Source organism: Sphaeramia orbicularis, chromosome 16 (genome assembly GCF_902148855.1).
Source record: "Sphaeramia orbicularis chromosome 16, fSphaOr1.1, whole genome shotgun sequence".
Lineage (NCBI taxonomy): Eukaryota > Metazoa > Chordata > Actinopteri > Kurtiformes > Apogonidae > Sphaeramia > Sphaeramia orbicularis.
In genome coordinates this window covers 18,773,310-18,788,390 of record NC_043972.1, presented here as the reverse complement: position 1 = coordinate 18,788,390, position 15,081 = coordinate 18,773,310, and the positions used below count along the sequence as shown (strand labels likewise).

General features: G+C 36.8%; 1 protein-coding gene across 1 annotated transcript; it reads right to left on the bottom strand.

Moving 5' to 3' along the window:
• Nucleotides 1-906: 906 nt before the first annotated feature.
• gprc6a (G protein-coupled receptor, class C, group 6, member A) lies at nt 907-11,903 on the bottom strand. Its single transcript, XM_030157052.1, has 6 exons — nt 11,585-11,903; nt 8,411-8,723; nt 5,464-6,252; nt 3,489-3,704; nt 3,144-3,267; nt 907-2,147 (listed from the first exon to the last, which is right to left on the bottom strand). The coding sequence occupies exons 1-6, from the start codon at nt 11,794-11,796 to the stop codon at nt 1,018-1,020; spliced, it is 2,784 nt and encodes a 927-aa protein (XP_030012912.1). The 5' UTR covers nt 11,797-11,903; the 3' UTR covers nt 907-1,017.
• Nucleotides 11,904-15,081: the final 3,178 nt, after the last annotated feature.

The window sequence follows — 15,081 nt, the reverse complement described above, 5'->3', positions numbered from 1 at the left end:
GTTTCTTTATTCATGTGGATTTCCTCTCACGTGTGAAAAGATGTCGCAAGGAAGTCTGGTAGTCTGTTCAAAGGATCAGAAACTTGTACTTACCTTACTTTACCTGGGCCTTTCTTCTTTCACACACTTGAAAGGGAGGCTGAGAGACTTGTTTGACGGTTGATTCTAATCTTCATTGTTACTCAGGGACTAGAACTTGAAAAGATATTTTTAAAAAGCCTTTTAAGCCATTTAAGTCCATCTTTGTCTTTCTTTATAAATACATACTCCACTCACTTGTGCATCTGATGGAAGGAGGAGAATGTACCTTTGTTTTTCTATATTGTAAATAATTGTAAAATGCTTTTGTTTTGTGCAGAAATTATTTTTTTATTTTAATATCTGTGTAATTCTATAACTCCATCTCTATTTGAGAGGCAGAACCATGTCTCTGTTTAGCAAGGTTATTATTTTATAATGGTTTAATAATTATTTAATTTTTGATGTATAAAAATGTATTAAGTCTCATTTCAAAAGTGGAGCCAATCACTGTTTTTAAGGTTTTAATTTTCTTTGTGGGGCTTTTCCCTTGCATCTTGCTTGTGTTCATCATGTCATTTCATCTTAGGTTGCTGTAAAAAGTGTAGAAGAGCTTTAATTGGATACATTATTGGTGTGTAGTGGTGCTTATTAATAGTTTGACAACACACTTTGTGAGGTAAAATTCTCTTTTTATGCATAAATCTTCCCAGTGTTGTGCAGTTTGATCTTCACGTAATAATTTTTGCTCATTTATTTATTGTTATTAATTTATTAGATATATAATTTACTCCTGTTAGTGTTTTTTTTTTTTCTTTATTAGGCCTTGCTGCTAAATTATCTTGCTGCCATGTAATTGAGTTCAGAGTTCAGTTTTTGTATTGAGTACCACTAAATCACAAATAAATGTGCAGATGTATAATCTTAATTTAAAAAAACAAAACAAATAAAAAGTACAATTCAACTTTTATTATTATTACACTCATTTAAATAATTAGTTTAGATGCTGGTGCTTCTTCTCAGACATTTTCGTCTCATGATTGAACCTTGGTACAGAACTGTGCAGTAGCTTACGTCCGTGCTGTCTGTCACCACTGTGGTTTGAGGAGGATCAGCTGGGATCACAGGGAAGGATGAAACACTGCTGTTAACGGTGCTGGTCTGTGGACTGCCGCTCGGTAGTTCAGACCCTGAACTCTGTGACATCGTGAATGAGCTTATAGATCTACATGAGTATTCATACAGAGTCTCCCTGAAGGCACTCTTTGTGTTTTTTTCTTTTTTCAAAAGCATCACATAACATTTTGGAAAGAAGTGGCAGCTGAGGATGCCGTAGTTGGAGATGAGGATGACCACCATCTCCACAGCGGGTAGGTAAACCCCTGAGGTGGTGACGTAAATAGGGACAAAGAGCATCCAGGAGATGAGGTAGAGGAGCATGCTGAAGGTGATGAACTTGGCCTCATTGTACTGGTTTGGCAGTTTGCGGCCTTTATAGGCACAGATGAAACACACAAAAGCGAGGACAGCAATGTAGCCCAGCATGACTCCAAAAGCCAAATATGAACCTTCATGACAGTTTTCCAGCAGAGTGGTTGGATTACTGATGGTGCGGTTGTAAGGGCTTTTGAGGACCAGCCAGCAGATGCAGGTAGTGACCTGCAGCGCCACGCAGACAAAGATGATGGCATATGGCTGGTAGAGCTTCTTCAGGGCCTCCTGGAGCTCAGGGTTGAACTGGAAGGCCAGCAGGATCTGCAGGGTCTTGACCAGGATGCAGGAGACGCACAACGTGAAGCTGATGCCGAAGAGCACCTGCCGACACTTACACTGGAGGCTGTTGGGTCGCCCGACAAACAGCATGGTGCTCACAAAGCTGACAGCCAGGGAGAACAGGATGACCTGGCTCAGCGGCCCCCCGGCAGCCTTCACCACAGGAGTGTTGCGCTGATAGAGAAACAGGGCCGACAGCAGGAGAGTCAGGAGGATACCCAGACCGGCAAACGACACCAGCACCACAGCGAAACCATCCCGCCAGGAGAAGTAGAGAAGGTCTTTGTTTTTACAGCTGGAGCTGCCCTCGGGGGCCCACTGTGTGTTGGAGTCACAGCTCAGACACTGGTCCATATCTGAAGGAGACAAAGAACACAGTGAGACTCCACATCAACATTTGACTGTTAGCATGCATGCAAACAAATAACTCGTTGCTGACGTAACTAATAAATGATCAACCTTGTCATTTTAATCTTTAATTTACCGTGTAACTGTAAAATCAGCCTTTTGGCTGATGCTTTTTTTTTTTTTTTTTTTTTTTAAGTTTTATGCAGCTTTACAAACCTTGTACACTAAATTTCAGTCAATTGTCTGCAAATGTGTAGATTTTCAGAATTTTAACTTAACCCATAAGGACCCAGAGTTACTTTTCTGGCACTCTCCAAATTAATTTTTCTCTATATTTAACCTTCCATACGTGATTTAACACCATTTATTGTAAAATTATGTTCTGTATTTCGTATTTTTTCAGTGCAAATCAGGTATTTTCCTCATTTTAATTCACTGATCATGTAGATGTTGATAAAAGCTCAGACTGAAGTTAAGGGTTATCATATCAGAAACAGTGAACTGAAGAAAAAATGACTTTTTCAGTCAAATCTATCATTAACTGAACATGAACCCAGTGTGTCCATCCACTGTCACTGATCCAACTCCATGGGTTTTACTGGTGAAGTAATTTTGTAGAAGATGATGATGTTTCCATGTTCACTACAGAACCTCTGAACATCCAAATGGGTCATATCTGATGACCATGAAAAGATGACAAACTGCATTTTACACCAATTATTTACATGTATTGATAGGATTAGTGGATCAACAGGTATTAAACAGTTTAGATCAGTAGATGGTTTAGGTTAAAGGTGGAGGTTTGGGTCTTTATGGGTTAAATTAAGGAATTCCTTTTCATACTTATGTAATACATGAGTGAAAGTACTACCACCACTGACAAACAAAGAGCTCAGAGATGCCTGAAACATGACAAGATTCAAGTCAAAATGGGCCTGATTTTTAGGGATGGTGAATGTGAATCCAGTAATAATGTAAAGTAGATAAATAAAGGAGGGTCTTGCCTGTGTTATTTGAGTAGTAGTTCTCGGTACAGTTGATGCATTCATAACAGCAGGTGTGTTGGCCCTCTGCTGTTTTCTTAAACTGTCCAGGGATGCAGCTATTGGAGCATTTAGAGATGATGTGCTGAGGAATGCAAGGAAAGAAAAAACATTATACTTTTTGACATTACTGTAGTACTTTTGCATCTTAAATTGGGATTTCCCATATTTTTTTACTTTTTGTACAATGTTTTACACTCAACCCAAGCAGCGTCTTTGTCTAGGTTTGACTATGTAAGCTTTGATGTTATGTTTTCAGTCAACAGGCCGTGCTGTGTATGCATGTCCGACACAATGAGGGCCTACCTGCAGCTCCTTCAGCTGCATGGTGCTGCTGTGCTTGGTGTACGAGAAGCTGTTGTTGTGCGGGTGATACTCAGCCACGACGTCATGCACGTGGATATTCCCCTCGTGTGACCTCCACATTGTCATGTTGTAGCCCAGATTAATGTCACCTCTTTTGTCAAACTTATATTTCTTCCCTTCTTTTTCAAACTCCTGCGTCCTCAGTTCTTCCAGCAACTGCAAAGATACAAAACACTAAGTTTAGGAGACAGAATAAATCTAAAGCTGGGTATTCTCTCTGAAAATTAGAGGTGATGTGATATTATTTAAGTGTACATCTTATGAGACTGCTAATTCTTTTATAATATAGCTCTCTGCTTTTTCCAGACACAGTGTGCTTTAATATATTGCTTCACACGTGCATTCAATTTAAGACGATCACAAAGATAAGATAAAGTAAAATTCATAAACATTCAGATGATTAAAAACATGATGGATGAATTTTGATCATTTTCCTGTTATTGCTTTGTGTAAGAATTATAAATGTAACAGAAAGACTGAAAAACGCATGAGACTTTTTTTCAACGGAGGGGTAAAACCTGGAAAATTCTGTCCATGTAAACATAGTCACTGACACTCGTTTGTTGCAGATTTTTAATAAAATATGGTCATAAAACCTCAAAGACCTAAAAAATATTAATAAAATATCACTAGTGCGTTGACCCATGGGGATCCATGGGTTCTAGATGTGGTCGTTTTTATGCTGTATCGTATTTGTCCAGTGGTCATTGCCAAAGCATTCTGGGCATAGCAACGTGATTGTAACGCTGTTGTATTCCAAAATTACTAATATCTCCCAAAATATTGGTCCTATCAATTTGCCGTTTTCGCTACTGTCTTCCTTGACCAAAAATACTTAAAGGTGGGGTCTGAGATGTTTTTCTGGAGCATTTGTTACTATATTCCTTAAAATCCCCTTCACACCCCGATTACAGTTAATTAATTAAATCCTCTAACACAAAAATTTAAAAATCAGTCACCTGTGGAACGGACAGGACTGAAAAAACACCATCCAATGAAATGATTGAATGGTGTGATATGTCTATCAAACTCAACTGCCATTCACCCCTCCCCCCTTCCCCCCTCTGTGCGTACCCCTCTTCGAGCATGAATCGCACGTTCCCAGAGGCTGGAAGCACTTGTACAGGAAGCAAAGCCAGAACCTGGCTAGATTAGTTATATTAGGATGGAAAGTTCACCGGCAAACTGTTTTGTCATTAACATAAACCATTAGGAAATGTAACATTAGTCACATAGGTTTGACCTGGGGCTGTTCTGTAAGAGTGGGGGTGTTAGAGGAATCTGAATAAGGTATGTATGGATACGTTAGCCGGAGGCTCAGCCGGGGCCGTAGCCTGCAACGGAGCCTCAGCCCGTGTAGGAGACGGAGCTGTGGCCGGGCCCGGTCCAGACTGTATACGGCATCAGAGCCCAACCTGGGTATGGAGCGAATTGTTGCTGTGCAGCACTCGTGAACCCTCGGGAACAAGCATTGCGCGTGCCACTACTATGGAGACGTAGCTTCGGAGGGACATCTGAAGAAAGGGGTTTGAACTTTTGAATTGAGTATTTTCAAAATGTAGCTTGCTCGAACCGTTTTTCTAAGATCTCAGACCTCACCTTTAAGTATGCCAAACTGCAGCGGTCAGCACTTTCCAGATTTTGTGTGATTCCAGACACACACACGCTATTCAAGGTTTTTAACGGTTAAGAGATCATTATTGATAGTCTACAGGTGGGACAAAGAGGCAGCTGATTGTCTCAAGCCTGTGTTTAAGCTCATTATTTGAAGGTATCCTGTTTAAAGTGACAAAAAAACAGCCAAACCTAATCCTAATCCTAACTGCCTGTTACCCTAAACCTTTTTCCTCTACCTAAAATGAGACCAGTGCACAATAATTGCCTCACTAAAGCTCACAGGTCATAGTGTGAATACCTTCCAAGGTTGAACTGAGCCTGGTGTTTTACAGTCTTTACTCCGGCATAAAGATGCCACAGCCTGAGCAACAGCACTGACAGCCATCTCAATGCTGAACACTATGTCAGCATCAGTGTGAGCTCTAAGGGATGTCACAACTTCAGTCCACGGGCTTTTACTCTTGTTCAACTGCATGTAGAGCTCCTGCAGGAAAGGGTTATTGTTTGTGTCGATGTTTTCAAATGTTTCCAGTCTGTTTAGGTACTGAGCAAAGGACGATAGGTCTCCACTTTTGAAAGTGAAACCCACGATATGTCCAATGTCCTCCAGGTTTAAATCTCCACTCACAAAGTTTGAGAAGGACCAGCTGTCACTGGCGATCCAAACCCGTTTCATCGCAGTTATGTTATCTCCTGCTTCCAGCGTCTGCCTGCTCAGCTCCTGGAACAACAATTTCATGTGAGTCGACTTGCTGAATGACACAATCACTTTGACTTTAGGATTGTTGTAGATGGTTCTGGCAGCCAGCCTGATGGCAGAGTCGATGTCTGGACCGGATAAAGATCCAGGTAGGGTGGATTTGAAGGCCACGCAGATCCCCTGTTCTGAGGCCTGGGACACAAAGTTATCAAGGGCTGATTTGCCATAATCTCCATCTGTGAAAACGAATCCCACCCAGTTCCATCCATGGTTTTTGAGGAGTCTGACCATAGCAGCCGTCTGATGCACGTCATTGGGAATGGTCCTCAGGAAGGCAGGAAACCGACTTTTATCACTTAGAATGACAGCAGTTGATGAATAACTGATCTGAAGGAAAAGAAAAGCAGTTATAAGATTATTTTTCAGTCTATTAAGGAGTCACATAATGTATGGTAATGGCGTCATCAGATAATCCATGTTCACTGAGGCAGTTCCAAAACCTTTATTGGAGCCTAATCTCAGACTATTTCTGTGTGTTTTGACGGTCACAAAGATGGACCCTTTGGAAGCAACACTTTACAGGTCTAGAACCAACAACTGTGTGCATCAGTAGCTAGTGGTAGGACCACTAAGACCAAAAATACCAGCTAAAAATTAAAAACAAAGCTAAAGTAGTGCCTAGACATAGACTTTATATACATATGGACACAGTGAGAGCTCCACTAAAGTGAAACCCAAATCATCTACATTTCCCTTTGGTGTATCTGTCATAAATACCAACCATTCCAGGTTAGCCACTAATACTATTTAATGCTAGCATCCTTCTTGGCCGTGGCCAGGGTTCTCTCCAGTCCCTGCAGCAGCAAACCTGTACTTGGTAATGTCAGTATTGTTAATATTATACTCATTTACTCATTTTTGTGCATATTTAGCTTTATTGCTTTTGCTGAGCACTGTTTTATATTTTTATTTGACTTTTGCTGTCCCTTGTGCTGCTGTAACATGGCAAATTTCACCATAAAAATAAAATGCTCCCTGGCCTCACAATCGGTATTGACTCTGGTCCAAGTAAATAGCTCCTGAAAGGCTTGTCCTGGTTTTGTGCCAGGGATATAAAACTGGGACACGCAAATAGAATGCGGTCAAGATTCTTGTTTACTCCAGCACTTTAATACTTACCTTTCTCCTCCAAAGTCTTGATCATTTACACTTTGAGGCTGTCCTAAATGTCATATTATCTACGACTGTTGAAACACCGTTCTGGCATAACTTCAGCTTCAACAAACGTGTACGGAGAGCAGGAAATATAATTCCAGCAGGACTTGTAGTATATAGAATATTTGAATTAACGTTAGCCAAACACAATTTCAGCTTGTGGGTTTTGTCAGGGTCATCATGACACTATCTACTACCGACCTACTAATTCTAAAGTGGCATCGTCAGCAAATTTCAAATAAAAGTGTTTTTTTTTTTTTCTCAATTTTTGGTTTCAGCAGCTTCATATGTTTCTTATTTTGTCATTCAGAGGCTCTGTAGTCATCATGGAAACACAGATAGCAGTGGTTATAGATGCTTAATGGTGTATTTTGCAGAAAAACTCAATCTTCTTTTATTTATTTTTTTCTGTTTTCATACAATAACCTTTGAATTTCCACTGAGCTTTTATGAACGTCTACATGATCAGTAAATTCAATATAGAAAAATACATGATTTTTTTATTTTAAAAAATGCAAAATCCAGGGGATACACTGCAAAAATCAAAATCTTACTATGTGTATTTTTCTCATTTCTTGTCAAAATATCTCATAACACTTAAAATAAGACATAATCACCTAAAGAGTAACTTTTCAGTGAGGTATAAGAGCTTATTTTAGACAGTAGAGCTTGAAAATCTTATTTCAAGAAATCTTACCAAGATAATTTTCACATGTTCCATTGGCAGATTTTTTTTTTTTTTTTTGCTTGAATTAAGCAAAAAAAAAAAAAAAAAAAATCTTGATTTAAGCAAAAAAAAAAATCTGCCAACGGAACAAGTGAAAATTATCTTGGTAAGATTTCTTGAAATAAGATTTTCTAGCTCTATTATCTAAAAATAATTTTTTATATCTCGCTGAAAAGTTACTCTTTAGGTGATTATGTCTTATTTTAAGTGTGATGAGATATTTTGACCAGAAAGGAGGAAAAATACACTTGGTAAATTTTTTTTTTTTTTTCAGTGTAACAGTGACAAGTCACCTAGGAAAGGTTAAATGTGCGTAAAAAAATTAATTTATCAGTTGCCACAAACATGTTTCTACCTTTTAAAGGGTTAACTTTACTTAATCCCCAGGGAAAAATTCATATGTCCATCAGTTTGAGAAAGAACAGAGGGGTAGGGTGGGGGGGTGGGCGTATTTTTGCACTTAGTTTGCATTTCAACTTGCACTGTTACTGGATGAAATGGTTGTTGTTCCTGTACATCTATGATTAGTTTCATTTTTCATGTGTTTAAACTTTTGTTATGTCTGGTCATGTATCAGACAACACTTTTTGTCTCACCACTTACTTGAGGAATCATCTCGAGGGTCAGTTGTCTGGCAACGGCGATGGACATCTCAGAGTGGGCGGCCCCGATCACAGCCATGACCGGTGGTGTTTGTGCAGAGGTGTTGTTGCTGTTGTTGCTGCTGTTGTTTGTGTGGCAGTCTGTCTGACCAGTGAACTTTGCTGTGGCTCTCAGAGCGGTGCTGACATCGGAGCAGGAGTCCATGATCCAGTAGCCCAGAGTGATGTTAGCATCAGCCAGAAGAGGGGATTTATTCACGGTCTCTATGGCGTTGATCATAACCAGAGCTTTGACCAGGCGTCGATGTTCTAACCTGGACAGGACAATGTTAACATTCATCATTCATCTACTGTACCAACATCACTAGACAGATAAAACAGATCCATAAAAGACTGTTAGTGCAAGTTAGATAAGATAAGATAAGATAGAACTGAAATTAAGGTTCCAGTAGCAGCACAGTAATGTACTGTAAGTTCAGATATAAGAAGAATTTAACGATGTTAAAAATAAATAAATAACCATAACTAAAAAAAACTGTAGTAAAAGCAGGGAATTGCATATTACAAATACTAGTAGTAAAAAATAATAAAAGTAGTAATAGTAATAATTGGAACCTCAATTTCCTGAGGGCTCTGCCTAAAGCACAGGTGTCAAACATGCAGCCCGGGGGCCAAATCCGGCCCACTAAAGGGTCCAGTCCAACCCTTGGGATGAATTTATGAAATGCAAAAATTACACTAAGATATTAACAATCCTTTTAGTTCAGGTTCCACGTTCAGACCAATTCATTCTCCAGTGGGTCAGATCAGTAAAGTATCTATCATAATAACACATAAATAATGGCAACTCCAAATTTTTCTCTTTGTAAATGTAAATATTTTCATGTATTTACACTAAAACAAAGTATTATTTCGCAAAAAATTGAATAACCTGAACAAATATGAACAACAGGAAATGTTTTAAGACATGTACATACAATTTTAACAAGATTCTGCCTGTTACTAAATGTTTTTGTGTATTTGTAGATCCACTGTGACCTGTAAATTATATTGTACATGTGGAAATGATAAACTGAGGCAGAATATTGTTAAAATTACACTTATTTTTTCAGTTTGTTCATGTTATTCACATTGTTTGAAAGGATAGTTTGCAGATGTAAACCTTTTCATAATGTAAATTTATTTTTTTTCGCTTTAAAACATAGAGAAAAGTTTGGAGTTGACATTATTTTGATATCATTATGTTAGATGTTTTTAGATATTATTTTACTGATTCGGCCCACTGCAGATCAAATTTAGCTGAATGTGGAACTGAACTAAAATGAGTTTGACACCCCTGGCCTAAAGGATCAATAATATTCTATCTAATCTAATCTAATAATAACAATAGTAGTGGTTCAGTACCTGCAATTTTCAGCATGTATTATGAATGAATTCTTATTTATTTGCTAATCTAACTCATGAAATGTGAAAGTAATGGCGTTGAAGTACGGTCTGTAGGAGTGGGAATCCTGAACCAGTTCATCAGAATTAATCAGTCTGACGTCAGCAGAACAATGACATTTGTCAACAAGAATGAGTTTGTTTTCTCACACCGTGTTAAGGCTCATAGATAGTAGAATAGTTGTAACAGTAATAATAATAGTTGTGTTGACAGTGAATTTTTTTTTCTGAAGAAGTCAAATAGGGAATGAGTAAATACATAAAGAACTGGACTGATGAACAGACTGATAGCGGAAATTTCAATAAAATCTTCCAATGCTAGAGATGTTTACCATTTGCTAGGATAAAAAAATAAAGATTGGACATAACCATTAAGTTGCAAAAATGGAAAAACATTTTTTGTGCTGAGAGTGACACAGGTTCATTAATATTTCAAATGTTATCAGCAGTGAAAGAATTTTTCAGATGCAAGTACAGCCTTAAATCACCACAAGTACATTTTTAAGTAAAACTAAGTCTCAAAAACAAAATATAGTCAAAGTTGGAGAAGTCAGAGTAAAATACTTCCTGTTTGCATTTCGTATCAGATGTTTTTGGTTGATGTTACTACTTCATACATGTGGGGTTTTTTTTTTTACATTTTACACTGTACATGTTCAATATTGAGCTCATTTAAACTATTCCGTTAACTGTCGTACTTGAATATACAGCAATGCATCAGAATCATTAAGATCATCACATGTATGTAGCGTTTCTGTCCTGTCAGATCCACCCATCTTTAAAAAGTTATCTCTTCATTAGCTCCTGAAAACTGGTCTGTTTACAACTTTGTGATGATGCATTTTCCAACTCCCTCAACTAATAAAGTGAACACTTCATCCCACTGTTTGTCACACTTGTGTAAAAAAAAAAAAAAAAAAAAAAAGTGGTTTCACTGGATTGGAAGGAGATGAAAATTGTCAATTGTTCTAAAGCTGTCAGACAAATGTACACAAATTAAATCCAGTATTTCATGCGGAGATGCAGAAGCGTATAAAGCCTTCAGAAAATGGAAATACTCATAAATTTTGCTTCAGTTACCACAGTTACAATGCCACTGCATTTCAAACATATTGTTAACCTCGTAGCATAACTGTCATATGCTATGTCAAGTCATATTTTTTTCAAGTCATAGCCAATGATGAAAAATGAAGCAGCAGCATTAGGAGAGTAAAGTTACACAGATATCACAGTTTGGCCAAAAATATGACGTACGTAATCGTGCTATGAGGCTAATGGTTTGTAGAGTTTAGTTTCAAAAATAGATTAAAGAGCCAAGAATGTGATTCAGTAATAGTATCTCCAATTACAAAAAACTCCCAGGAGAATTTTTACTCTGTTAGCACATGTACTGAGCACTGACAACAGTAAATAATTCTAATTATCTTTATGCTATGACATTCTACAACAACCTCAACTGGACTTTGTAAAGTTGAATCTAATTTTTATTTTTTTTTTAATTCTAATCTAAAATAGTGTTCTATTTGTTACTACATTCTATATTTAATTGAACTGCTGACAATGACATTACTTAACATTATGCTGGTTTGTCTGTAGAGTAAACTGACATTATTCATTCATTTTGACATGACATTTTGACTTTAAAGATTCAAGGCGAAATCATTTATAGCATACCCTCAAATTTAAAAAATACTGATTATTTTTGTCATCGCATTAGTTGGAGTGAACTCACCCGATGCATTTCTGAAGGTGAGGTGCAAAGGAGTTGTTGTTTTTCTCCACAGTTAAATGAATGGGAAAGAGGCCTCCGATGATTACATCTCCAGAGGCTGTTGCACCTAGTGATCCTGTGTACATTTCAGACGCTTGTCCTAATTCCAGCATGATAAAAAGAAGTCTGATCCCCACATGTACAAAGGAAGCAACAGCAACAACACGGGCCATGATGTGCCCTGCTTTCTGCTCATTCCTCTCACACTTGTCCCTTTTTGTCTCTTCACCTCCGGCAGAGTGATACTCACCTTTATAAACATCTTCAGTGGAGCAAAAGAAAAAAAAAAATCCTTCTTACTTCCTTCATAGTTTACTATTCTCATATTCTCCCCTGCAGCCCTGCCCATTTCTTCATGACTGACAGCAGAGTGAGTCACTGTTTAGCAGAGGCAGTTCTGCCATCACACCTGTTTTTAAGCATTTCTTTCACGGTCGCTGACTGAAAATAGAGTTAAAATACCATTAAGCCGGTATAAACAAACCCACTGAAGTATTTTCTTTCACAACAGTAATGGGAAATATGAGTAATACCTTATTACAGGTGAAAACAAACTAGTTTAAGTGTATGTACACACAGCGCAAACACACTCAAGATGAAGTTATTTTTGACTGTGAATAGATTTAGTTATGATACTTGGATAGAATTCAACTTAAGTCAAATTTAAGTATATATTAATAACAATTTGAGCTGTTTTTACACGACATGTCTTTTTTTATCACTGTTGTGTCTTATTGTTTTATGCGTTTTTGTAGTATTTGATTAAACTGTTGCTATCTTATTGTAACCCTGAAATATTGCTTGTCTCACCAGGGCTATGGGTAAGGCGGGTTACAATGGTATTCTTGGTGGTGATATGTTTTGCTATTTTCCGTGCTAATAATCACCAAACAGCAGGACAGTTTCAGCCTGCTTTATTGTCAGCAGCTCAGCACAACGTACACAGAACACGCTCCACTCTGGACAACACTCTCTTGAGTCACGCCAAAACAGGTCGTACCACAAACAATAGGCAGGAACCAAAATATTAAGAAAGGCAAGAAGAAACATAATAAAAGAATATATAATATAAATTGACTAAATAATTAATAAAATAATATGTAAATTGCAACATAAACAAATGTCAAAATAATAAACAAAAATTAATAATTATCATTTAATCATGCTTTTAGATGTAAAGCACTTTGGTCTTCTTTATGTTGTTGTAAAGTGTGATATAAATAAACTTTAATTGATTGATTGATGTCTTGCACCGCATACCTCCATCACAAAAAACTGAATATTAAGCCTGTTTCATTTTTCTAATAACAAAAACTACTATTCCATTTGTTTATTTACTTAAGGGATACAGTGAGGATGAGTCTATAATATATTAATAGGCTTTACATATTCAGCTAAACATACAATTATTTGGTGTATGTTGATGCATGTTGGAAGTGGGTTGTGGGCAGTGTATGTACAGTATGTGTGGTCATGTATTTATTGTAACCATTAGCTTTATGTTTAGTGTCTCGGTTAAATGTTCTGTTTATTTCTCTCAATGTCATAAATTGACGCAAGTATAGGTTGCAAATTCAACCTACAACTGCACATGGTGAACTGTGGCCGCACGTGGCACTACAACAAATAAGTTTATGTTTTTTATGGTTATCTTAAAAACTGTTTGGTAGTAAAGTAAAAATTTCCACCATTTTTATTTTTAATCCATCTGCACCTTTGCAACAATTCCATGATCAATACATACAGGAAAAACAAAAGAAAAAAAGATGAATCTGGGAATGGATTACTGCAAATTTTTCACATTCCAAATGCAAAAACAGTTTCAAATCCACAAATTTGTGCTAAAACTTGGCCTTCTGAAATACTGTAGCAATAATAACCAATCTACTAATCGCTTCATCATAAGACTCTCAATATGGGAAAATTGTTTTATCATATTAATGTGATAATGTCTGCACAGTAACTTCCTGTTATGTGAACTTTTCCTTTCAGATAAAGACGTTAAGATGATGAGATTAATAATATTAAAGCGATGTAAACCTTTATATGGTATAAACAAATAAACAGTCTCTAAGCACTTGTGGGCAGTGTGGTCTGGCTGTAGCGCAGGATCTGGATTTTTAACCATTGAGCAATAAAGAGAATGTATTCTGAGTCAACTTCTTATGTGAACCACAATTAAAATAGTATTAGTTGTTTTGCAGCAGCTGACATCCACATCACACTTCCACTCTGACAGATTCAGGCAGGGGACTTTTCAGTTCAACAGGTACAGTAACTTCTTCTTGGGGTTTGGATTGTTTCTGCGTTTAACAAATATATTGCTGGAAATTTGTATTTTTCCAAGAAACATGGTCATAAATGAAAAGCTTGCTTTATGAATGAAAAAAATGTGTTAGTGAATGTATTGTTTAGTGTCAAAATCTTGGCTTCAAAGGGTCAAAGATACATTTTTAATGATAAAACCTCATTGAACTTGTGTTTGTTACATATGCTTACTTGCAGTCATTGTTTAACCCTTTCATACACGAATTACGAGAACCTTAATCAAAAATTTTTCCTGTGTTTTTATTCCTCTTTAGGCATGAAAAAAAAAACAATGCGATTAAAAAATTTCTTCAGAAAAATAAATAATAATAATAATAATAATAATAATAATAATAATAATTTAAAAAATAACAATAATAATTTAAATTTTTTTAAAAATACATTAAAAAAAAAATAATGAAAAAAAAATTTTTGTATGAACCTGTTTTTAATGAAGTTGCAAAAATGTCCACTCAGCTGGACACCACACGTTTAATTTTTGACACACAGAAATATGTATTTACTGATAAATTGTGTGAAAACTATGGGGAGGGCTTGTGATTCTGGGGGTTTATGCTCAGGAGAGATCTACATAATGTTATCAATTCATGCCAGAAAAGATATGTAATGTCCTAAAACTCTAATAAAGATATATGTAAAAAAAATAAAAAATAAATAAACAACAACGAAAAGAACAACAAAATCCATGAATATACAAGAGAACAGCTGTAGAATAGCTGTCCACTGTAGTGACCAGTATGCATGAAAGGGTTAAGTACCAGAATGAGCCCCTTATTATGGTTCTGATTATCCGCTTTTTCATGAATGCTGAAGAATACAGTACTGTGCTACTTTTAGTTTTGGTGTTTGTATAGGGTTAAAATGAGCATACATAATTTATACCAAAGAAGAAGAAAATACAAGAAACACATGCACAGCCCTACAGTACTATTTAGTGTAACCCCTCTCCAGCTGGGATAGGGTTGAAATGCATATGTCATAAAAGGCTGCATCATTTGCATAAAATTGAACTACACACCAAACAAAAATGATATCAGTCTGAAATTAACACTGTTTAATGATGATCAGGATTGGAGCAGCAGACCACAGGGCTTGAGCTCAGTTTGTTTGTCATCACTGATGCCCCTGAG